The sequence below is a fragment of the Sitophilus oryzae genome, unplaced genomic scaffold (genome assembly GCF_002938485.1).
Source record: "Sitophilus oryzae breed Bouriz unplaced genomic scaffold, Soryzae_2.0 scaffold_813_pilon_pilon, whole genome shotgun sequence".
NCBI lineage: Eukaryota > Metazoa > Arthropoda > Insecta > Coleoptera > Curculionidae > Sitophilus > Sitophilus oryzae.
Window position 1 is genome coordinate 5,257,675 of NW_022147432.1, and position 25,841 is coordinate 5,283,515.

Below are 25,841 nucleotides of genomic sequence, written 5' to 3' on the forward strand. Positions count from 1 at the left end.
CACTCGTCGAGGCGACCCGAGGCGGGACGAAAAATTAATGGTTTGTGCATTGTTATTGCTTAGAACCGTCTGTTTTTGTCGCGTCTCGGGTCCAGCATCACACTGATTTGATCAGAAGCAAAAATGGATTCAAGCAGTTCGACGAAACAAGTGAGCAAAAAAAGTGCTCGTTATCTAATCAAAAAATTAAATAGACATATACTATGAGAGGATAAAATATAATTTGTGCAATATTTATGGTATATTTTTCTAATCAACTAGTGATTAGATGTTTTATGAACAGCTTCTAAAATTATAATTATGTACCTCAAAAAAATTTCGCTATAGCTGAAATATCCCCAATTATGACCCAACTAGCAAAAACGGTGCGTAAAACTTTGCTCGCTGCCATAGTTGAACTCATCTAAAAAGTTTTTGAGCTCGAATAAAAAATTATAATACAAGTTAGACCTTCTGAAGATATCAATATATTTACTTTTTAATTTTTATTTTTAGAATTTTCAGAAATTATACTTCCTAACACTTTTCGAATAAGCCTATAATCTTAAGATTTTATTAATAAGAAGTTTTTATACCATGGAAGCATTTTTAAGCCATAAATTTCTAAGAAGGAAACCTATATATATTTTATAAAACGTAAGATTTAATGTTACTATATAAGTCTGAACTAAAAAACCTTATAAAACATTTATGAATCAAAGAATTTTAGCACTCTCGAGAGTTAATATTAGGTTTGTTCCAATATAGCCGTTCTTGGTTGCAGGCTTGTTAGGCTTATGCGTGGTTCCTGTTCAGACAGCTCCGCCCCTTTTCCCTTTGAGCCCCAGGTTGAGGACACACCTAGATATTTTTAAATTTTTATTTCAAATAACTTTCAGATTTTAAAAAGTTTTCTCCTACATATTTCGCTATCTTCCCTTGCGATTGATTTCCCTTCACATATACTATCCTCAGAGGTATTTCCAGAAAGCTGCGGACATTTCCAAATCAATTTTTATGAAATATTTAATGTCTCCAAGCAAATTTGCCCATTTCCAGAGATTTTTCTCGAGATATCTTTCCGTGAAATGCACTCCAGGGTGCTTAATTTTGTATTAAATGCCGAGGAACTTTAAGCCAATCTTTTTCCAACAGTCAAGCAGAGGGAAAGACAGAGATAGAAAACTTTTTTCGAGAAAACCTTCATATGTTGATTAGGCGTCCTGGAAACATTTTTCTCGAAAAGGAAATGCCGGTAATTCGATTTAAATTCTCTAGTTTATTTTTCCAAGCTGGAAATGCGTCTTCAGAAAAAAGCTTAAGTAAGTTTTTTGTATGGGGAAAATTAATATAAAGTGATTTCACAGGAGAATTTACTTAAAAAAATGACATTTACTATTTAGTCGACAGATCGAGCTTTAAAATTAATTTTCTCTGACATATTTCCTTTAAAACTTTAAGAATTAATTTAGTTGATACACTTTTTGCTATTTTACAATCCATTTCTAAAAATTTATAACTTTTTATTTCAAATATGTTTCAGATTTTAAAAAGTTTTCTCCTACATTTTTCGCTAACTTCCCTTGCGATTGATTTTCCTCCACATATACTATCCTCAAAGGAATTTTCAGGAAGCTGCGGACATTTTCAAACTCATTTATATGAAATATTTAATGACTCCAAGCAAATTTGTCCATTCCCAGAGATTTTTCTCGGGACATCTTTCCGTAAAATGCACTCCAGGGTGCCTAAGTTTGTATTAAATGCCGAAGAACTTTAAGCCAATCTTTTTCCAACAGTCAAGGAGAAAGGAAGACAGAGATAGAGAACTTTTCTTGAGAAAACTTTCGTATGTTGATTAGGTGTCTTCGTGTCTTGGAAACATTTTTCTCGAAAAAGAAATGCCGGTAATTCGATTTAAATACTGTCGTTTTTTTTTCCAGCTGGAAATGCGTCTTTAGAAAAAAAATTAACTAAGTTTTTTGTTCGGGAAAAATTAGGATAAAGTGATTTCAAAAGAGAATTTACTTAAAAAAGTGACATTTAATATTTAGGGGTTAGATCGAACTTTAAAATTAATTCTCTCTGACAGATTATTTTAAAGACCTTAAGAATCAATTCAGTTGATACACTTTTTGCGATTTTACAATCTATTTCTATCAATTTTTAAGTTTTTATTTCAAATAAGTTTCAGATTTTAAAAACTTTTCTCCTACATGTTTCGCTATTTTCCCTTGCGATTGATTCCTCTCAACATATACTATCCTCAAAGGTATTTCCAGAAATCTGCGGACATTTCCAAACCAATTTATATGAAATATTTAATGTCTCCAAGCAAATTCGCCCATTCCAAGAGATTTTTCTCGAGACATCTTTCCGTAAAATGCACTCCAGGGTGCCTAAGTTTGTATTAAAAGCCGAAGAACTTTAAGCCAATCTTTTTCCAACAGTCAAGCAGAGGGAAAGACAGAGATAGAGAACTTTTCTTGAGAAAACTTTCGTATGTTGATTAGGCGTCTTCGTGTCCTGGAAACATTTTCTCGAAAAGGAAATGCCGGTAATTCGATTTAAATTCTGTCGTTTATTTTTCCCAGCTGGAAATGCGCCTTCAGAAAAGAGCTTAGGTAAGTTTTTTGTATGGGAAAAATTAGGATAATGTGATTTCAAAGGAGAATTTACTTAAAAAATGACATTTACTATTTAGGCGTTAGATCGAGATTTAAAATTAATTTTCTCTGACGATTTTTTAATACTTTAAAAATTAATTTAGTTGATACACTTTTTGCTATTTTACAACCTATTTCTATAAATTTTTAAGTTTTTATTTCAAATAAGTTTCAGATTTGAAAAAGTTTTCTCCCACATCTTTCGCTAACTTCCCTTGCGATTGATTTTCTTCCACATATACTATCCTCAAAGGTATTTTCAGAAAGCTGCGGACATTTCCTAACCAATTTATATGAAATATTTAATGTCTCCAAGCAAATTCGCCCATTCCCAGAGGTTTTTCTCGGGACATCTTTCCGTAAAATGCACTCCAGGGTGCCTAAGTTTGTATTAAATGCCGAAGAACTTTAAGCCAATCTTTTTCAAACAGTCAAGGAGAAGGGAAAGACAGAGATAGAGAACTTTTCTTGAGAAAACTTTCATATGTTGATTAGGCGTCTTCGTGTCCTGGAAACATTTTTCTCGAAAAGGAAATACCGGTAATTTGATTTAAATTCTGTTGTTTATTTTTCCCAGCTGGAAATGCGCCTTCAGAAAAGAGCTTAGTAAGTTTTTTGTTTGGGAAAAATTAGGATATAATGACGTATAAGGAGAATTTACGTAAAAAAGTGACATTTACTATTTAAGCGTTAGATCGAGATTTAAAATTAATTCTCTCTGACATATCTCGTTAAAGACTTTAAGAATTAATTTTGTTGATACACTTTTTGCTACTTTACAATCTATTTCTAAAAATTTTTAACTTTTTATTTCAAATAAGTTTGAGATTTTAAAAAGTTTTCTCCTTCATCTTTCGCTAACTTCCCTTGCGATTGATTTTCCTCCACATATACTATCCTCAAAGGTACTTCCAGAAATCTGGTGACATTTCCAAACCAATTTATATGAAATATTGAAATGCCGGTAATTCGATTTAAATTCTGTAGTTAATTTTTTCCAGCTGGAAATGCGTATTCATAAAAGAGCTTAGGTAAGTTTTTTGTTTGGGAAAAATTTGGATAAAGTGATTTCAAAAAAGAGTTTACTTAACATGTGACATTTAATATTTAGGCGTTATCTCGAACTTTAAAATGAATTTTCTCTGTACATATCTTTTTAAAGGCGTTAAGAGTGAAATTAGTTGAGAGTTGATACACTTTTTGCTTCAAATAAGTTTCAGATTTGAAAAAGTTTTCTCCTACATGTTTCGCTAACTTCCCTTGCGATTGATTTTCTTCCACATATACTATCCTCAAAGGTATTTTCAGAAAGCTGCGGACATTTCCAAACTCATTTATATGAAATATTTAATGTCTCCAAGCAAATTTGTCCATTCCCAGAGACTTTTCTCGGGACATCTTTCCGTAAAATGCACTCCAAGGTGCCTAAGTTTGTATTAAATGCCGAAGAACTTTAAGCCAATCTTTTTTCAACAGCCAAGCAGAGGGAAAGACAGAGATAGAGAACTTTTCTTGAGAAAACTTTCGTATGTTGATTAGGCCTCTTCGTGTTCTGGAAACATTTTTCTCGAATAGGAAATGGCGGTAATTCGATTTAAATTCTGTCGTTTATTTTTCCTAGCTGAAAATGCGTCTTTAGAAAAGAGCTTAGGTAAGTTTTTTGTTCGGGAAAAATTAGGATAAAGTAATTTCAAAAAAAGAAGAATTTACTTAAAAAAATGACATTTACTATTTAGGCGTTAGATCGAGATTTAAAATTAATTTTCTCTGACTTTTTTTTAAGACTTTAAGAATTAATTTAATTGATACACTTTTTGCTATTTTATAATATATTTCTAAAAGTTTTTATTTCAAATAAGTTTCTGATTTTAAAAAGTTTTCTCCTACATCTTTCGCTAACTTCCCTTGCAATTGATTTTCCTCCACATACTATCCTCAAAGGTATTTCCAGAAAGCTGCGGACATTTCCAAACCAATTTATATGAAATATTTAATGTCTCCAAGCAAATTCGCCCATTCCCAGAGATTTTTCTCGGGACATCTTTCCGTAAAATGCACTCCAGGGTGCCTAAGTTTGTATTAAATGCCGAAGAACTTTAAGCCAATCTTTTTCAAACAGTCAAGGAGAAGGGAAAGACAGAGATAGAGAACTTTTCTTGAGAAAACTTTCGTATGTTGATTAGGCGTCTTCGTGTCCTGGAAACATTTTTCTCGAAAAGGAAATGCCGGTAATTTGATTTAAATTCTGTCGTTTATTTTTCCAAGCTAGAAATACGTCTTCAGAAAAGTGTTTAAGTAAGTTTTTTGTTTGGGAAAAATTAGGATAAAGTGATTTCAAACGAGAATCTACGTAAAAAAGTGACTTTTAATATTAAGGCGATAGCAGGCGATAGATCCTGTTTTAAAAATAATTCAAATTCAAAAAAATAGAAAAATAAAGTTTTCTCCTACATCTTTCGCTAACTTCCCTTGAAATTGATTTTCCTCCACATACTATCCTCAAAGGTATTTCCAGAAAGCTGCGGACATTTCCAAATCAATTTATATGAAATATTTAATGTCTCCTAGCAAATTCGCCCATTCCCAGAGATTTTTCTCGGGACATCTTTCCGTAAAATGCACTCCAGGGTGCCTAAGTTTGTATTTAAAGCCGAAGAACTTTAAGCCAATCTTTTTTCAACAGCCAAGCAGAGGGAAAGACAGAGATAGAGAACTTTTCTTGAGAAAACTTTCGTATGTTGATTAGGCCTCTTCGTGTTCTGGAAACATTTTTCTCGAATAGGAAATGCCGGTAATTCGATTTAAATTCTGTCGTTTATTTTTCCTAGCTGAAAATGCGTCTTTAGAAAAGAGCTTAGGTAAGTTTTTTGTTCGGGAAAAATTAGGATAAAGTGATTTCAAAAAAAGGAGAATTTACTTAAAAAAATGACATTTACTATTTAGGCGTTAGATCGAGATTTAAAATTAATTTTCTCTGACTTTTTTTTTAATACTTTAAGAATTAATTTAATTGATACACTTTTTGCTATTTTATAATATATTTCTAAAAGTTTTTATTTCAAATAAGTTTCTGATTTTAAAAAGTTTTCTCGTACATCTTTCGCTATTTCCCCTTGCAATTGATTTTCCTCCACATACTATCCTCAAAGGTATTTCCAGAAAGCTGCGGACATTTCCAAACCAATTTATATGAAATATTTAATATCTCCAAGCAAATTCGCCCATTCCCAGAGATTTTTCTCGGGACATCTTTCCGTAAAATGCACTCCAGGGTGCCTAAGTTTGTATTAAATGCCGAAGAACTTTAAGCCAATCTTTTACAAACAGTGAAGGGAAAGACAGAGATAGAGAACTTTTCTTGAGAAACCTTTCGTATGTTGATTAGGCGTCTTCGTGTCCTGGAAACATTTTCTCGAAAAGGAAATGCCGGTAATTCGATTTAAATTCTGTCGTTTATTTTTCCCAGCTGGAAACGGGTTTTCAGAAAATAGCTTAGTAAGTTTTTTGTTGGGGAAAATTAGGATAAAGCATTAGATCGAGATTTAAAATTAATTCTCTCTGACATATCTCTTTAAAAACTTTAAGAATTAATTTAGTTGATACACTTTTTGCTATTTTACAATCTATTTCTAAAAATATTTAACTTTTTATTTGAAATAAGTCTGAGAAAAAGGTTTCTCCCACATCTTTCGCTAACTTCCCTTGCGATTGATTTTCCTCCACATATACTATCCTCAAAGGTATTTCCAGAAAGCTGCGGACATTTCCATATCAATTTTCATGAAATATTTAATGTCTCCAAGCAAATTCGCCCATTCCCAGAAATTTTTCTCGGAACATCTCTCCGTAAAATTCACTTCAGGATGCCTAAGTTTGTATTAAAAGCTGAACAACTTTAGGCCAATCTTTTTCCAACAGTCAAGCAGAAGGAAAGACAGAGATAGAGAACTTTTCTCAAGAAAACTTTCGTATGTTGATTATGCGTCTTCGTGTCCTGGAAACATTTTTCTCGAAAATGAAATACCGGTAATTCGATTTAAGTTCTGTCGTTTACTTTTCCCAGCTGGAAATGGGTCTTCAGAAAATAGCTTAGTAAGTTTTTTGTTGGGGAAAATTAGGATAAAGTGATTTCAAAGGAGAATTTACTTTAAAAAGTGACATTTACTATTTAGGCGTTATATCGAGATTTAAAATTAATTCTCTCTGACATATACAAAGACAGTTCCATAAAAAAAATTAGGCAGTTCTTAGGATTTCTAACAACAGAACTGTTATGAGAGATTTTGTAAGATGTAACATCTTACACCTTTAAATAAAACTCGTAGAGAAATCCAGGAATCTCAGATATCTTAGGAGTCTTAGAAAACTTCCTATAAAATTGTTATATTTTGTCCTATAAATATTGAGAATATAATTATTACTGGTTAGCATATATAAAATATTATGTATCATATTGTATCATTCGATAGATGATCATCAATGTATCATTCGATAGACGGACAGACTACCATAGCGAGTGCTGCTCTTTGAATTTTAAAAAATAGGTTAAAATGCATCAAGTCTATATCACTATATTTTTATAACTATCGTTTCATATTTAATTTTTTTTTCAATTTCTTTGGTACCTAATGATAATATTACATAAAATATGAGTAATTTTTGTATGTATTATATTTATTCTCTAGATAGTGTACAGGGCAAGACAAATTCAATTCAATGATAAAAGGGTTTGCAGGATAGTTCGAAATGCCGAGAGTTTCTATCTGTGGTTAGAAGTTGCTAATTCGATATTTACGGTTAAGTGGACTGTTTGGAAAGGGCTTTAGGGCCATTTTGGGGTCACAGAGACCCGACGAAAATCCTTATTTTTATTGGAATAATCGTACTTTACAGGACAAATCAATTAAACAAATGGGTTAATTGATTTAACATATTATTTAATAATTAAGGTAAAGTTTATCAGAATAATTTTCAGCGATTCAAACTGGAAAATATACAGGGTGGTCCGAACTGTATACCGGAAGCTTCAGCAGCATATTCAAATATAATAAATATAATATAATATTCTGCACATAAAAATAAGTAAAAAAGTTCGTATAAATGTATGTCCGAAAATGCTTAGTTTCGAGAGAGATACAGGGTGTAGAAGTTTCATTTTTTTATTTTTTCCAAATATTTGAATATTTTTTATTTTTGAAGTAACGTCAATATTTGGATGAAAATAGGTATCTAGGAGTTTTTTGACATGAGAAATTTGATTTTGATGTCAATATGACTCCTACTTATAGAAGGCGAAACCTACATATTTTTTAACTGGTTTGAAGAGTAATAACTTTTTGTCCGTACCTGTATAAAAGTAATGAGAAAAAAAATACATTTACGACGTTTTTTAAGGTAAAAAAATCTTTTGGTAAAAATCGCTAGGAGTAATGGTTCTCGAGATATTTTAAATCGAAATTATCAATACCTCTGTCATCATTGACATAAATTAAACATGTTGAATGTTGACTAAATAGTTATATGGCAACGGCCCAGCTACGTCGAAACACCGGTTCCCATTAGAACACCGAAGTTAAGCGACGTAAGGCGATGCTAGTTGATGGACGGGTGACCGGTTCGAAACTTTGCATCGTGCTGTTGTCCAAGGGAAAAGTGTAAAATCTATTGATACACACTGCTCATTCACGCCGGTTCGAGGCCGGATGAGATCGGATATCTCGTGAGTAAGAGTTAATTTAGACACTTCCTTTATGACTTAACTTGACAGATGACCGATTTTTTTTCGTAAAATACTCCACAGTGCACACTTTTTGAAAAAAAAGTGTTTTTCCGAAGCTGACTTACAAAAAGCCCATAAAATCTAGTAAGTATTCGCTAATAATCTAGTTGACGAAAATATGGAATTTTATGTTAGTATCACAATTATTGATATTTGACAATAAGCTTCATAAATTTTAAATCAATTAGAGTTCGTGTTTATTTTTAATTGATGCTCTTCAACGGACAAACGAAACACTCTGTGTGCAACTAACTTAATTTGATCCAAAAATACGTAATTGTTCTATGTCCACGGAATACTAAACATCCCTGTATATTTTGTAGGTCTGCTATGGAGAAAAAAAATCTTCATGTTTTTTCTCAAAATCTAGGCGATGTGACTTATTTCTACAAGGTACAAAAAATGTAGTAAATCCGACAGGAGGACCATTTTAGAGTTGATAAATATTTATATTAAAATTTATGTAGGGGTGGGGGTAGTTCTCATCTTTTCCGTACTTTTTCTTCTTTTTTTTGTTAAAGTCAAATGTTAAAGTGTTTAGCAAAACACAGGTACTTCAAATCTCATTAAAATCGGAATATCGGTTCTTAAAATATCTCAAAAAGTGTGATTATTTTTTTAAAGTTTGATGCCCTCTAATGGACAAACACAGCACTTTTATATAGAGGTCAAAATATGTACAATAAACTTATTTTAATTCTGATAATACGTAGTAGTTCTACGTCCGCGGAATATTGGGACACCCTGTTTTATTGAATAATTAAAAAAAATATTTTAGTACAGAAATTATCAGCGATTCTTATTTCAAAAGCCACTGCGACACTTTTTTTAATTGTATCGTATTTATTCTATTGAGAAAGGCTCAATAAAACTCAATTATCATGTAGTAATTAAAACAAATCAAATAAATAAGTTCATTTACATTTACTCGATCGTTCCATTTTGCATCATATACCATTGTAATATCAAATTTCCTTTTGGAAACAAAGTGGAATTCATGCAATTTATTGATTGCCATTCGACAGGGCCGTGGAAAATCAGGAAAAATGCAACGGGACATGGATTGAGAAAATTAAACATCCGATTGATATAAATCTGTAAAACAGTGGAAGCGGGGACAAAATGAAACGCTCGAATTTGGGATGCGCGACGTGTAAAACAGAATAATCTGCAAAATAAAAAGGCCATTTCGGGCTTGATGCGTAACGTCAAGAGGACATTAACAATCTGTCGACGCTCTGGCCAAAACGGCTAGGCACGCATCAGCGACGACAGCGCGGGTAATTATTATTTTTGATGGCTGTCGCGACTGATTTTATTGCAGCGACGAGTGGAATATCGATGGCGAACAGTGACGCCACTCATTAACGTGTCGACAGCGATTTTCGGCTTGTCCGAGTACGAATTTTGTCAGTCCTTTATCCCGTTTATATTTATTTCCCTTCGGTATTGTTTAGTTTTTATTTCGTATTGAAAATACTGCTAGGACTTTTATAGAACTTTACAACAGCATTGCATGGCGACATCGCTATATTCCGACATCGATACATGACTGTAAATAATGCCATACGATTGGAAAAAACGGCATCAGAGACGGTTGGGAAATCGATGATAATTTTGGGGAGGTCAAGCCATATATGTCATTTACTTGGTATATACTCCTCTTTATTTTTTAATGGTGCTTACTACCGGTTGGTTTTAAGAATGTTGTAATTAATTATTGTTATATTGAGTAAAACATATTCTTAATGGCATCCTACCCTTTTTTAATCTCCTTACAATTAGGGTTAATTATAATATGTTTTATGTTAATTTTTAGTATAAATGTCATCTAGAGATTGACCCCACAAAAATTATTATCGATTGTCATACCCCAGTTGTCTTTCACGCTGTTTTTTTTCGATCAAACTTTATATTGAGAAATACTCAATAAAACTCAATAAACATATAGTAATTTTAACAAATCAAATAAATCATTTTATTTACCGTAACTCGATCGTTCCCTTGCGTCATACACCATTATTGTAGTATAAAATTTTCTTTTGGAAACAAAATGGAACTCATGCAATTTATTGATTGCCAATCGACGGGGCCATCAAAAATTGGGAAAATGCAACGGGACACGGATCGAGAAAATTAAACATCCGATTTACATAAATCTGTAAAACAGTGGAAGCGGGTGCCAAAATCAAACGCTCGAATTTGGGATGCGCGACGCGTAAAACAGAATAATCTGCAAAATAAAAAGGCCATTTCGGGATTGATGCGTAACGTCAAGAGGACATTAACAAGCTGTCGGCGCTCAGTAAAACGGCTCCGCACGCAACAGCGACGACAGCGCGGGTAATTATTATTTTTTGATGGCTGTCACGACTGATTTTATTGCAGCGACGAGTGGAATATCGATGGCGAACAGTGACGCCACCCATTGACGTGTCGACAGCGATTTTCGGCTTGTCCGACTGCGAATTTTGTCAGTCCTTTATTTCGTTTGTATTAATTTCCCTTCGGTATTGTTTAGTTTTAATTTAGTATTGAAAATACTGCTGTGACTTTTATAGAAGATAACAACATTGCAAGGCGACACCGCTATATTCCGACATTGAAATATGACGCTCTAAATAATGCCATACGATTGAAAAAAACGGTGTCAGAGATGGCTGGGAAATGACAATCGATGATAATTTTGGGGAAGTCAAGCCATATATGTCATTTAATTGGTACGTATTCTTCTTTATTTTTTAATGGTGCTTACTGGCAGTTGGTTTTAAGAATGTTGTAAATAATTTTTCTATTGAGTAAAAATTATTTTTTATTGACGTTCTATCCTTTTTTAACCTTCCTACAATTAGGATTAATTATAATATGTTTTATGTTAATTTTTAGTATAAATTTCATCTAGAGATTGACCTCACAAAAATTATTATCGATTGTCATACCCCAGCTGTCTTTCACGCTGTTTTTCTTTTCGATCAAACGTTATTTATATTGAGAAAGACTCAAGGAAACTCAATAAACATATAGTAATTTTAACAAATCAAATAAATCTGTTCATTTACAGTAACTCGATTGTTCCCTTGCGTCATAGACCATTGTAATATCAAATTTCCTTTTGGAAACAAAATGGAACTCATGCAATTTATTGATTGCCATTCGACGGGGCCATCGAAAATCGGGAAAAATGCAACGGGACACGGATCGAGAAAATTAAACATCCGATTGATATAAATCTGTAAAATAGTGGAAGCGTGGGCCAAAATTGAAGGCTCGAATTTGGGATTCGCGACGCGTAAAACAGAATAATCTGCAAAATATAAAGGCCATTTCGGGATTGATGCGTAACGTCAAGAGGACATTAACAATCTGTCGGCGCTCTGTAAAACGGCTTCGCACGCAACAGCGACGACAGCGCGGGTAATTATTATTTTTTGATGGCTATCACGACTGATTTTATTGCAGCGACGGGTGGAATATCGATGGCGAACAGCGACGCCACCTATTGACGTGTCGACAGCGATTTTCGGCTTGTCCGACTGCGAATTTTGTCAGTCCTTTATTCCGTTTATATTTATTTCCCTTCGATATTGTTTAGTTTTTATTTGGTATAGAAAATACAGCTGTATCTTTTATAGAACATGACAAGAACATTGCTTGGCGACACTGCTATATTCCGACATCGAAACATGACACTGTAAATAATGCCATACGTAAAAAACGGCGTCAGACATGGCAGGGAAATGACAATCGATGATAATTTTGGGAGCTCAAGCCATATATGTCATTTACTTGGTACGTACTTACTGTGATTTATTTTTTAAAGGTGCTTACTGCCAGTTGGTCTTAAGAAAGTTGTAATTTATTTTTGTATTGAGTAAAAATTATTTTCAATTGGCGTTCTATCCTTTTTTTAATCTTCCTATAATTAGGTTTAATTATATTAAGTTTTATGTTAGTTTTCAGTAAATGTCGTCTAGAAATTGACCTGGTCAAAATTATCATCTATTGTCATAACCCAGCCGTATTTGACGCCGTTTTTTTCGATCATACGTTGTTTATATTGAGAAAGTCTCAATAAAACTCAATAATCATGTAGTAATTAAATGAAATCAAATAAATCAGTTCATTCACAGTAACTCGATCGTTCCCTTGCGTCATAGACTATTGTAATATCAAATTTCCTTTTGAAAACAAAATGGAACTCATGCAGTTTATTGATTGCCATTCGATAGGGCCGTGGAAAATCAGGAAAAATGCAGCGGGACACGGATCGAGAAAATTAAACATCCGATTGAAAAAAATCTGTAAAGCAGTGGAGGCGGGGGCCAAAATCAAACGCTCGAATTTGGGATGCGCGACCCGTAAAACAGAATAATCTGCAAAATAAAAAGGCCATTTCGGGATTGATGCGCAACGTCAAGAGGACATTAACAATCTGTCGGCGCTCTGTAAAACGGCTCCGCACGCAACAGCGACAACGCGGGTAATTATTATTTTTTGATGGCTGTCACGACTGATTTTATTGCAGCGACGAGTGGAATATCGATGGCGAATAGTGACGCCACCCATTGACGTGTCGACAGCGATTTTCGGCTTGTCCGAGTACGAATTTTGTCAGTCCTTTATTCCGTTTATATTTATTTACCTCGTTAAAATACATCACAGAACTTCAATACGCTGATGTCTACGCTCTAGTTGCAAAAACGTAACAGCTATTACAAGAAATGCTTAACACATATACCTGGTATATGATATATAATCGCAATAATTCTATAAAAATCGGAGATGAACTATTAGAATATGCAGCGGAATTAAATTACGTCCGTCGGCAGTTTGATTTCGGAAAGGGCCAATATCGACCCTGAAATTCATCACAGGATTAGCAACGCCTCAAGAGCATTCTGGAAATTAAAAGATAAGGTATTCTACAATCATGACTTGAGCACATACAGTGCAGTGTACCGAGCAATAATAATCCCCACCATGTTATATGGAAGCGAAACCTGGATGCGGTACCGCCGCGCCCGCTCATAACGCCTCGAACAAGTTGCAACAGAGACACCTTAGACAACTCTTAAGGATCAACGTATCGGTTCTCAAACGTATCGGTTCTTGAAAAAGTCAGCTACGAGAGCGTTGAACTCATGATTACTAAATCCTGCTTAAGATGGGCTGGTCACGTATCCAGGATGAAAGAATATACCCTACCAAAATCTCTTCTCTACGGTGAGTTTGTAGACCGTAAGAGGAAACCGGGTGGACAACTCAAAAGGTACAAGGATATTTTTCAAAAAAACTTAAAGTTGATAAAGCTGCAGAATCAGTGAGAAGAAGCAGCGCACAATAGACCGCAATAGAGAAGAATTGTAAACTAAGTTAACAACGACAAACCAAAAGTAAAGAGGCAAGCAAGTATGGAGATGCGTAACCATCTTATGATGTGTGTCATATACTCATCAGCGAGTAATGGCAGTAGTAGTAGATATATCCCTTGGCTTTTATTTAGTTGTTATTTAGTATCCGATTTATTTAATATTCAATAGTATTTTCCCGAGAAAATGCTATTGGAAATATTATTATTTTATGGAACACAAAAACAACACTGGGCAACGGTCCAGTTACGTCAAAACACCGGTTTCCGATAGATCACCGAAGCGACGCCGACGTTAGAAAACGCGGGTTGATGGACGGACAACCGTCTGAAACCTTTGTAGTTATTTTATTACGCATTACTTATTGCTATTATTCCATTGCAAGAGTGATGTATTTTTTTGTAATTTCCATGTCCAGCTTCTGACGGATATTGTTAAGTAATATTGTTTCGCAAGAGGGGCATGTCCGTAATTTCCTTAGATAACTTATTATAAAATTTAACTGCCAGGTACACAGGTACATCTTTGCACCTAGTCAATCGGTGATAGATTGGCACAAGCCTATCCCTACCCCTTGTCACATGATAATAGACTTCTCCATGGACCCTATAAAGGTCTCGGTTCTTTTTCACATAAAGGAGATTTTCCATTATACAGGGTGGTCCGAATTGTATTCCAGAAACTTCGGCAGCGTATTCTGCATATAAAAATAGTTAAAAAAGTTCTTATAAATGTATGTCCTAAAAGGCTTCCTTTCAGAGATACAGGGTGTAGAAGTTTGATTTTTATTTCAAATTTTTTTAAATAATTTCTGAAGTAACGTCAATATTTGGATGAAAATTGGTGTCTGGGAGTTTTTTGACATGAGAAATTTGATTTTGGTGTCAATATGACTCCTACTAGTAGAGGGCGCCACCTACATTTGTTTTAACTGTTTTGAAGCTTAATAACTTTTTGTCTGTACCTGTATAAAACTACCGAGTGAAAAAATATACATCTCTGTTACTTTTTACGTAAAAAATATCTCTTTGTAAAAATGGCTACGAGCAACCATTCTTAAGATATTTAGAATGAAAATAGACACTACATGTCATTATTGACGAAAAATAAACACGTTGAGAAGATAGCTATTTCACTAAAATAATAAATTTGGGAAATTTTTATTTTTTTAAATTAATCATAATTTTTTCTGCAAAAAATGATGATAAAACAGTTTCTATTAAATTTTTAGCACAAAAACATTTCAAATTTATGATTTCAGTCTAATAACTAATTAGTCAACATGTTTAGTTTATGTCAATGATGACAGGTATTGATAATTTCGATTCCAAATATCTCGAAAACCATTACTCGTAGCGATTTTTACCAAGAGACCTTGTTCACGTAAAAAATGTCGCAAATGTATATTTTTTCACTTAGTAGTTTTATACAGGTACGGACGAAAAGTTATTACTCTTCAAACGAGTTAAAAAATATGTAGGTGGCGCCCTCTACTAGTAGGAGTCATATTGACATCAAATTCAAATTTCTCATGTCAAAAAACTCCCAAGCACCAATTTTCATCCAAATATTGACCTTACTTCAGAAATTATTTGGAAAAAATCGAAATAAAAATGAAACTGCACCCTGTATCTCGGAAAGTAAACATTTTTGGACATACATTTATACGAACTTTTTCACTTATTTTTATCTGCAGAATATGTGCCGAAAGTTTCCAGAATACAATTCGGACCACCCTGTATATACTGACGGGACAGTCAATACACCCACAGTTCTGAATGCCTCTCCATAGTCGGCCCGATAGCCAAGCCCAGCCAAGATCCGCACAGCCGCCCTTTGCAAGCCGAAGATCCTCTTTAGTTGGGATGTACATATGTCCACAGGCGTGAATAGCATAGGACAAGATGGAGTGGAACAAAGCAAAGTATACAGTCCTCAGTACGGGCCCGGAAACACTTCCTGAAAGAGCAAACAATCCCCTTCTAAGCCTAGACGCAATCCCATCAACATGTTCATGTCAGTGAAGCAGAGGATCAATCTGCACTTCCAGAAACCTAACACTCTGGCCATCTGCGTTTACTGTTTCTAAGTCCCTAAGAGAGAAAACCATCCTATTGGTTTTGTCAGGATTCAGGAGCAACCTATTGGCACAAAACTACCTCACTCCCCTCCATGGCACCCATCAATGAGTCAGATGAGAAGGCCACTGTTGTGTCATCAGCGAAAATTATAAATTTAGATGTTGAGTCTATATGTGGTAAGTCGTTGATATATATCAAAAATAAAATTGGTCCGAGTACTGAGCCCTGGGGCACTCCAATATTAACATGACTCATCGCTGATGACTCCCCACCGACCCTCACAACCTGAACTCTAGAAGTAAGATAGGAACGCATGAAATTAATACCATCCAGACTAAAATTGTACCTTTCAAGCTTCCGTAACAGTATGTCATGTAGTACACAATCGATAATAATTACTACTACATGTCTACAAATTTCTTTAAAATACGACACTCACTGCTCCAATTGTCAGCATTTCCTAGTGATTCTTAACGTCTACTGAATTTTCAATCTCCACTAAACGTAAATATATAAAAGAAAATTTCCATTCAATAAGAGGCAAAATACTGTGGGTGAGGTGCCCCCATAAATAAATTCAGATTCCCTCGTATTTCACAAACAGAACATCAAATTTTATATTTAATTATAAAGAGAAAAAAGTGACAACGTCAATGAAGCGTCATTTATTATAAACTGCCTGTAAACCAAAGAAAAATTAAAAACGATTTTACAATATTTCGTTTTTTTCCAATATGTATGGAAATATTCGGATATTTATAATTTGCAAAACAGAATTTCATTGATATTGTCGCGAATTCTTGTTGATTATCAGGTCTTTTATATTCAGTATTTGATTTAGAATGTTAAAACTAGAACATTCGATAATGAATACCTCCTATTTTTGTAATAAAAAGCAAGAAAATAACAATAAAATAAGTACTTTTCAAAACATCAAACTCATAAAATAACCCAGATATTTCGGTCAAGCTGTATAACATCTTATCTGTTACATTATTTCCGCCATTTCCAAACATCTTATCTAAGATTATACTGACTTCCCCTGGTTTTATGCGACGCTCAAGGAAATTTATTGGCAAATAAGTCATTTTCGTGACGACATAAACTGACTGAAATAGACGAACTAGGGCAGAATATCTGTTAAAATAGGGCAATTTTCTATTCATATTAGAAAAAAGGTCAACAGCAATAAAATCAGCCGAAAATAATATTTATAGGTTCATCATCAATAAAAAAAGTTAGTTTATTTGTTTGTAAACGAAAAAAGTTGTTTATTTGGGGTGTTATGTCAGCATAGAAAGAAATAAAAATAGTAATAAAATACGTTTTTTTAAGAGTTCGTAAGAAAATTTCTATCGCACAAAAAATAATAAACCAACAGATATAACTTCGACAAGGAGTTTAAACATAACTACTCGACAGTTTGCAAAAAACACTTGAAAAAAGAAATAAATTTCCAGAAATTGTTATATGTCAACATAACATAATGTAACAATCTGATATACAGGGTCCGGCAAAAGTGCGTCGGGCATCTGTAGCTTCTAGAATAAACAACTTGGGAATTTTGTTTAAGTGCAAACCTTTCGATCTACTAGGATGTATCTCCCGAAAATATTTTAACTTCTATCGGGTGACTCAAAAAAGTGTGAGTGGATCGGGATGATTTTTTTAAATAGAATACCCTGTATATTATTGCATTTTTGGCTTCCTTTCAGATGACTTTACGTAATCCTAAGATAACGAGTAAAGATATTCAGAGATATTAATAAACAAATAAATAATTTTTTTTTTCAACCTTCCTATATTATTTTGTAATTATGAATTATTATTAAACTTGTATTTACTTCCTTCCTTTACTATTTGTAATACTAGAAAATTTTAATTAAAGAACCTGTCCAGAGATCAAAACTATATTAGATATTTACTTTAGATCGTCTATACCTACTTTGATATAAATATCGTAATCTTAAATCATACAGGGTGTTCAGAATTCTACGCCAAACTTTCTAAAATATAAAATATATTTTTTCTACAAACGTCAAAAAATGACAAGGTTTGCGAATTGATCGCAATGTGCGAAGTGACACTTTTTTTCATTGTGTTGTTCTACGTTACCATGACACGGCGCGCGAAGTAATGCGTGAAATACCTATTTCGCACACTGCATGTAAATTATATGTGATTTTGGAATTTTGATTTTTGGAAAATGAAGAACTAAATCATAACTAATTATTTATTTCGAAATATTCAAGAATAAACAAATAACAAATATCAAACTTAACACTAATGCATTTTCTAGTTATTATTTACAATAATAACATTTATAGTACAACCAGTACATGAACCAATATTTAATCCCAAACTAGATAGTTCTGATTTTGCTCGATTGAGGTTTTGGAACTTGATACACTATCCAATTTTGATGTAGAGGTACTTGATCACGGTGTTTGACACTCTAAAATGTATTTGATATTTGAATTTTATTGTATAATAATTAATTTTATTTTATTGTATATCCCGATTTTAATGTTTGTAGAAAAAATGTTGTTTGCAACTCGTGCGCGAACTATTTTGGTGATCTCAGTTAATTTTTCAACTCGGCTACACCTCGTTAAAAATTCAAATATCGATCACCAAAGTAGCACTTCGCGCACTAGATACAAAAATAACTATTCTTTGTTTTTTTTTTAAATGGAACACACTGTATATTATTTTTATTAGATTGAAAGTTCAAAAATTAACATTTTTTGTATTTAAAGTATTTGAAAATTTCTAATGGTTTGACAGATACAAGCAGTATTATTTCATATGGCTCTTTCAACTGTAAAATACGAGAGAAAAATCATTGGGTGGCTATAATAAAAATTTACTATGGAAAATGCGATATGAAACATAAAACCGCGAATATCTACGAAACCGTTAAACTTTTTGAAATACTTTAAGTGCAAAAAATGTTCATTGTTTAATTCTCCATCCATTGAAAAAATAATATACAGAGTGTTCTATTAAAAAAAAACGAAGAAAAATTATTTTATATTTTAGAAAGTTTGGCGTAAAATTTTAAAGAGCCTGTATGATTTACTATTACCATATTTTTAGCAAAGTAAGTACAGTCCATTTAAAGTGAATAACTAATATATTTTTGATATAAGGACACTTCTTTTATTTTTAATATTTTTTTAAGAAAGGATGATTTAAAATATTACCATTAGGTGCTATAATAAATATTACACTTTATATTAATAAAATTCGAATTTTATGCGGACGAAGTCGGGGGAAAAAACTAGTAAAAATATATGATAAAATTGTGAGTTATGATTAATATCTTTTTTTTTGTTACAATGTTAGTAAAAATATATTTGTTGAAAATTTTCAATCTTACATCCTTACATTATAAATGAAAGCACCTAATTTCGATTTATATGTAATATGACAGCTCGGTATTCCCATGATATTTCAAAATGATGTATTACAAATAGAAAATTATATTAAAAATCAATATACGCAGGTTGAATATAAGATAAAATTTAGTCTTATATTGGTTGCGTTTTAATAATGGATCACTTTTTATTACTTTAAATTGATTATAGGTATATATTGATATGTTTTTTTACAGTATATTATGTTCACAAAATAGTCACCTTTAGAAATTTGACCTACATATAAAATTAAAAGAAGCGCCCCATGAGTTTGTTTGGGCACTAAAATTATGAAACAATTAACCAATTTTATTTATTTTTGAATACTACAGAAACATTATTTTTAATTGTAGTGAAATGACTATGCGCCTCCATAGCTTGATGTGACAAAATTTTTTTTTGAAAGTCACTTTCGGAAATATACTTTTTCCTCAAAAAGTATGCGCGGTGGCGTTTTTTATAAGAGACAAAAAATGTAGTAAAAACTAAAGGGACCATTTTACAAAAAGAAAATCAAATCTGTTGTCGGTGAAGTTGGAAAATATTTATAGTAAAATTTATGTAGGAGCGGAGGTAGTTTTCACTCTACCTGTTAATAATATATTGTACTAAAATAGTATAAATACACCACTAGTTAAAGAAAAATAGTCAAAATCAAACAATAAGAATATTCACAAAATCAAACAAAATAAAAATTTAAAATAAGTGAGTATTTTTTGTCAACTAAAATTCAACAAAGTGATAATTGGTATTTTTTCTTAAATTATTAGTTTTATTATTAACAGTTGGCGGAAGATTCTGATGAACTTTGTCTCGGGCATTAGTTTCATATAGCGCATAATTTTCGAATGTATGATTAATATTTTTTACAATTAAATGTTTAATAAATACTTTTTCTACATACCTCTCCCCCTCCCAATGTTCTATCAGCTGAACTGCGAACTCTACAGTGCAGATAGGCTGTAGCACCTAGTTGTACTGTAACGTTAGTGATGGTGTTATTGTCAAACCCTACAGATGCCTCTGCTCTATTATAATCTTCAAAGTTTGGATGCCACAACTGTCTCCATTCTGAATACTTGTGTTGAGTTTCTTTACGCCCTGTAACAACAAAAATTAATGTTTTTATTAATTATTAAAAAATCACAATGAAGCCACTTTTTTTCTTAACAAAGTTTGTTTCATAAGGACTTACAGAAAATAAATAATTTAGCAGATGAGCTTGTCGAAATTCAAATTGGATTGTTATATTAATTTAAAATAAACAAAGTTATGGCGCTCCGATAAATACACGACAATAAACAAATATAAATAAAGGGTTAGTTCATAATGTAAAATAATGATGGGATTTAAATTTTTAGTAGTTGTGCGAGTTGCGTTTAAAGCTATTTATTTAACGGTTTCAAATAAAGTATAAATTTATAATCATGACCCTTTTGACATTTTAATTACATTGGAGATTATTAAAATTTACGTCTAACTAACACAGTGGCGTTTTTATACACTTCTGCTGTAGGATAAATTAAATGGAAATAAGATTAATAGAATTTGTTTTTGTTATAAATATCCAAACAAAATAAAACAAAGTATATACTTTTTCAAAGCGGCTTACAGCTGCTTTGGAGAATACCTTCAATAATTTACATTGAAAAAAAAGCTATTGATTAAGTTGATACCACTACTTATAACATAATATTGTAGGTATATTTGGAACAAAAATTTATAAGACATTTTAGAGGTATAGACATTTTTTAAAAATGTATAAGTGAATTCCAAGTAGTACAAAGATTTATAAAGCAATAACAAAGAGGGAGCTTAAAAGGATACAGTAGATAAGACAAAATACCGAGATAACACACGTGATCTACAGAATTACGTATCTACGTCCTTCAAATGGCCCACACTGGTATATAACTGACTGTGATTTAAACTGACTACAATGCTATACGTAAGGCCTCAATAATCTAAGGAAATATCCAAGTCAAAAATGTAACCTGCAAAATTAGAAAACAAGTTTATTTTTAAGATCATTGGTAAACCGTTTTTCCTGAAATTTGCTACTCCTACACACATTTTAACTAAAAAGCGAATGGGGATTGTGTAAAATTCCGTAACAGCCCTGAAAGGGTAGTTTCCATTAGGATAGAGTGTACTACTGGTGGTACTTCTTTTATCCTTATAGATACAATAATTTGAATAAATGATATAAACAGCTAGAACACGCAAGCTAGCTTTTACGCAAAACAAATGCTCTTCCTTAGTTCAAAAAGGTGAACGGTTTTCAGGATATTCGCGTTAAAAGATTACGTTGCATCGATTTTAGTATTAGTATAAAAATGCATCGATTTTAGTAAAAAATAAAATGCAAAGAAATTTTAAATAAATTAATCTCCTGATTTTGCTAATGATAAAATGGACGCATCGGAACCTTTAAATGCAAATATCTTGAAAACGTTTACCAGCTTTAACTGTTTCGAACTAAACAAAGAGCACATTTTTTACATAAAAAGGTCCTAGCTTTAATTTTCATTTATTGAAATTACTATAGTAGTACTATATAGTAGTACTCTCTACTCTCTACCATAATGGAAAGTACCCTATCAGAGCTGTTACGGAATTTTAAACGACGCCATTCGCTTTAGCGTTAAAATGTGCGTAAGAGTACCAAATTAAAAAAAAAACGATTTACAAATATTTTTAAATATAAACAAAATATATTATTTCTATTTAACCTTTCGAGGGTTGTAATTATGTTCATAGGAACTTATGGTTTTATTTTTATCTATTGAATCACCCACCGAAGTTCGATACATTATTTTTTGACATCCTGTAAATTCCGGATAGTAAGTTACTGACAGCGCAGCGGTTAGAAGCGAGTTTTTAACAGCTTTTAAGATTATCTTAATATACTAATACCGTATGATCGAAAAAAAATGGCGTCCAGTTGGCTGGGAAATGACAATCGCTGACATTTCCTATATAATTTTACATATAAAATGACAGCGATCTTCATTTCATAGCCATCGCTGACGCCGTTTTTATTCGATCATACGGTATATAAAATCCTTAAGTGACTGACTCACTAATTAATCACGATCCTGCTCAAACCACTCAACGTAAGAAGCTCAATTTTGGCATAAAGGTTGATTCTGGGGTGTAGAGGTTCGATAAGAAGGAATTTTTCGAAATTCCAATTCCAACGGGGTGAAACCACCCCTCAAATATTACAATATTTTTTATTTAAAAAAAGGTTAAGTGTCCGAAAAAACGCTTAAACACGTATATTTTATTTTACTTTTTTACATATTTTAAGATTTTTTAAAAATGTATACAGGGTGTTTCGAAAAATCTGGTTATTAATTAATCACGATCCTGCTTAAAGCGCTTGACGTAAAAAGCTGATTTTTGTAAAACGGATTCGCTTTAGGGTGTAGAGGTTCGATAAGAAGGGATTTTTTGAAACTCGAATTTTAAGGGGGTGAAACCATCCCTCAAATACTAGAATATTTTTTTATTTAAAAACTGGTGAGTTTTTCGGAAAAACTCTTAAACACGCATATTTTATTTTGTTATTTTAAGATTTTTTAAAAATTTATACAGGGTGTTTCATAAAATATGACCATTGAGTAATCACGATTCTGCTTAAACTGCTTGACGTTTAAAGTTGATTTTTAACAAACGGATTGACTGTGGGGTGTAGAGGTTCGATAAGGAGGGGTTTCTCGAATCTCAAATTCCGAGAGGGTGAAAACGTCCCTCATATATTACAATATTTGTTATTTAAAAAATGGTTAGTCTTTCGGGAAAACGCTTGGACACGCATAATTTATTTTGTTTTTTTACATATTTTGAATTTTTTTAAAAAATCATACAAGGTGTTCCAAAAAGTTGGGTAATTGATTAACCATGATTCTGCTTCAACTGCTTGACGTAAAAAGCTTATTTTTGGCAAACGGATTTTTTGAAAGTCAAATTCCGGCTAGATGAAACTACCCCTCAAATATTACCAAGTTATATAATAATATCGCCATATTGTTTTTTCGCATGCTGACATAAATATGAGAAAATTTTATCCACTTTGTATGTTAATGGAAATTCTTGCTTTGCTTTGTCATCACCATTACAAATGATTAATTCGACGCGAACGAAGTCGCGGGTACACGCTAGTGTAATTTTAAAATAATTTAATATCTAAATTTTCGGGTCGTAGGTTGGTGTAATTTATAGATAATTCGATTTTTACAGTTATTTAAGTATACAAGGTGTTTCAAAAAATATGTGCTATATCTCGTGGGGAGATTCCTCACGTAAAAATAAGATGTATTTCTTATATCAACATAGGGTCCGATTTTACTTTGTTTCGTAGCTACAAGGAGTTAAAGTCTTCATTATTTTTCGATTTATTATAATTTTCTTCCAAGTGCCTTTAGCGATTTGAATGAAATTTTCAGGGTAAAAGTTACTATAAGTGTAACATATTTTAATGCTAAAAAAGTGTCGAGAGATTCACCTGGGACGTGCATATGGGTTATCACTAGAATATTTTTCTAAAAAAAACATGTGCGCCACTGACTTTTTTAATCTTGTTAGCAAAATTGTGTAGGCCGTTTAATGCCGATTAAAAGTTGTATCTTCATATTTTGTCGATTTCGATCTGCTTGGTGAGATAAACGCAATTTTGTCACCAATAAAACTAAAATTAATAAATTATTTATTTAGTCTAATTTATTATTAAATTGTATTAAAATTTATAACAGTCATGTTCAGTGTTACCAACAGCAAATTCAATAAAAAATAATGGTATTTCAGGTAATTACAAAAGACCTATTTTTTAAATAATTATTTCCTCTAACTTGGAAACTAAGCATTTCCGAATCCATGTTTATAGGAACTTTTTTATATTTTTTTGATTAGAAATCAATGAGTACTTATTTAATACTTTGGACAGCTAATGACACTAAAAAAAATAAAAGTTCTTATTAGTCTTAGATTAAGGCAAATTAATAAAATTGCTTTTATCGCATCAAGGAAACTGAAATCGACAAAATATCAATAGGCAACCTTTAATTTGCATTAAACAGTCTACATAATTTTACCGACATGCGACAAGAGGAAAAAAATGTCAGTAACGCATATTTTTTTTAAAAAAATATTCCAGTAATAATCCAAATGTCCCTGGTGAATCTGTCGACACTTTTAATAATTAATAAATACCTCGGAAAATAAATATAGTAAATAACTACCTCGGAAACTACTGGAGATAGAGAGTCGGTTAAATGGAGAAATAATTGCAGATTTGTGGGGTCATAAATATGTGACTTTCAGTTTTTTGAAAAATTCATGGCTTACTAGATATTTCGAAAAAAGCAAATTTTGGCTATTTTAAAAATTGTCTCTAATTCCATTATAATCTATTTTAGACGAAAAATTTTTAGATAAAAGTTGTAGATAATCATATCCCTAATAAGTTTGTGTCCTCCGATTTTTTCTAAAGCCTGTCATTTTTGACATATGACACAAACTTATGTTTTTTTTAAATGGAAACCACAGTTGGCCAGGACTTAATAAAAAGCGCCGTTTTTAAGCTATTCAGCGATATAAGCTATAATATGTTTTTCAAAAAAATACTGAGTTATAGCCAATTCTTATCTTTCTTGAATAATTTCACTTAGTTAGCCATGGAAACAAATTCAATCGTCGTTGTTCTTAGAAATGTGAAACTGTCACATCCAAACTATGTGAATTAAAATAAACAAAAATTGTAAATATGAACTTTTCAAATGAAGAAAAGCATGTACGATTATTGGTTCAACTTTTCTTGGCCATACAGTTTCGAGGATACGTTTACCGGTGATAAACGTTACTTACGTTTTATAGAGAACGGTCTTCAAGACATGTTAGAAAAGTTAAATTTGGATACTCGTGCATTAATAGAGTGGTTCCAACATTACTTTCATTATGACAAACCCCTCCACACAATGAAAGAAATGTTAAAAATTATTTCTCATAATTATGTAGACTCAGGGACAGAAAGAGGTGGACCAATTGCATGGGCCTCTTCGATCACCTGACTTTGTACTAAGCTTAAAAAATGGCGCTTTTTACGAAGTCATGGCCAATTATGGTTTACACACACAGTCCTTTACAAAGATGCAACCGGGGGGGCATTGAAAATGATAAATAAAAACGTAAAAATATGATTAGTGTTAATATGAGTGTATTACATACATATGTTTAAATAACGAACTTAACGAACTTAAGATTCACTGAAAAAGTAGTAATGTTAACATTAAATAAAACATTATCAATAATAATTATGCGGTCGCACCTATCCGTAAAACAAGCAAGCAAAAAAACCTCGAAAAAAACAAAATAACATACAAAACATCAGGTTAACATGATGACAGATCATGATCAATGACAGATAAAGAATTCTTACGGAAAGTTACACTTTACGATATAATTTTTTAACTGTTAAAGGCAAACCCCATTTAAACACAAAACTTTTTAATACCTACTACTGTATCTAAAAGACTTTTTTTTAAATT

At 32.2% G+C, this 25,841-nt stretch overlaps 1 protein-coding gene across 1 annotated transcript in view; it reads right to left on the reverse strand.

Annotated features, from left to right (window-relative positions):
* LOC115889338 (neurotrimin-like) overlaps window positions 1-25,841 on the reverse strand; it is a 302,596-nt gene that overhangs the window by 29,091 nt on the left and 247,664 nt on the right. Inside the window, exon 3 of the mRNA XM_030909316.1 lies at window positions 20,198-20,394. Within this exon, the coding sequence (XP_030765176.1) occupies window positions 20,198-20,394 (197 nt within the window). The remainder of the gene's footprint in view (window positions 1-20,197; window positions 20,395-25,841) is intronic.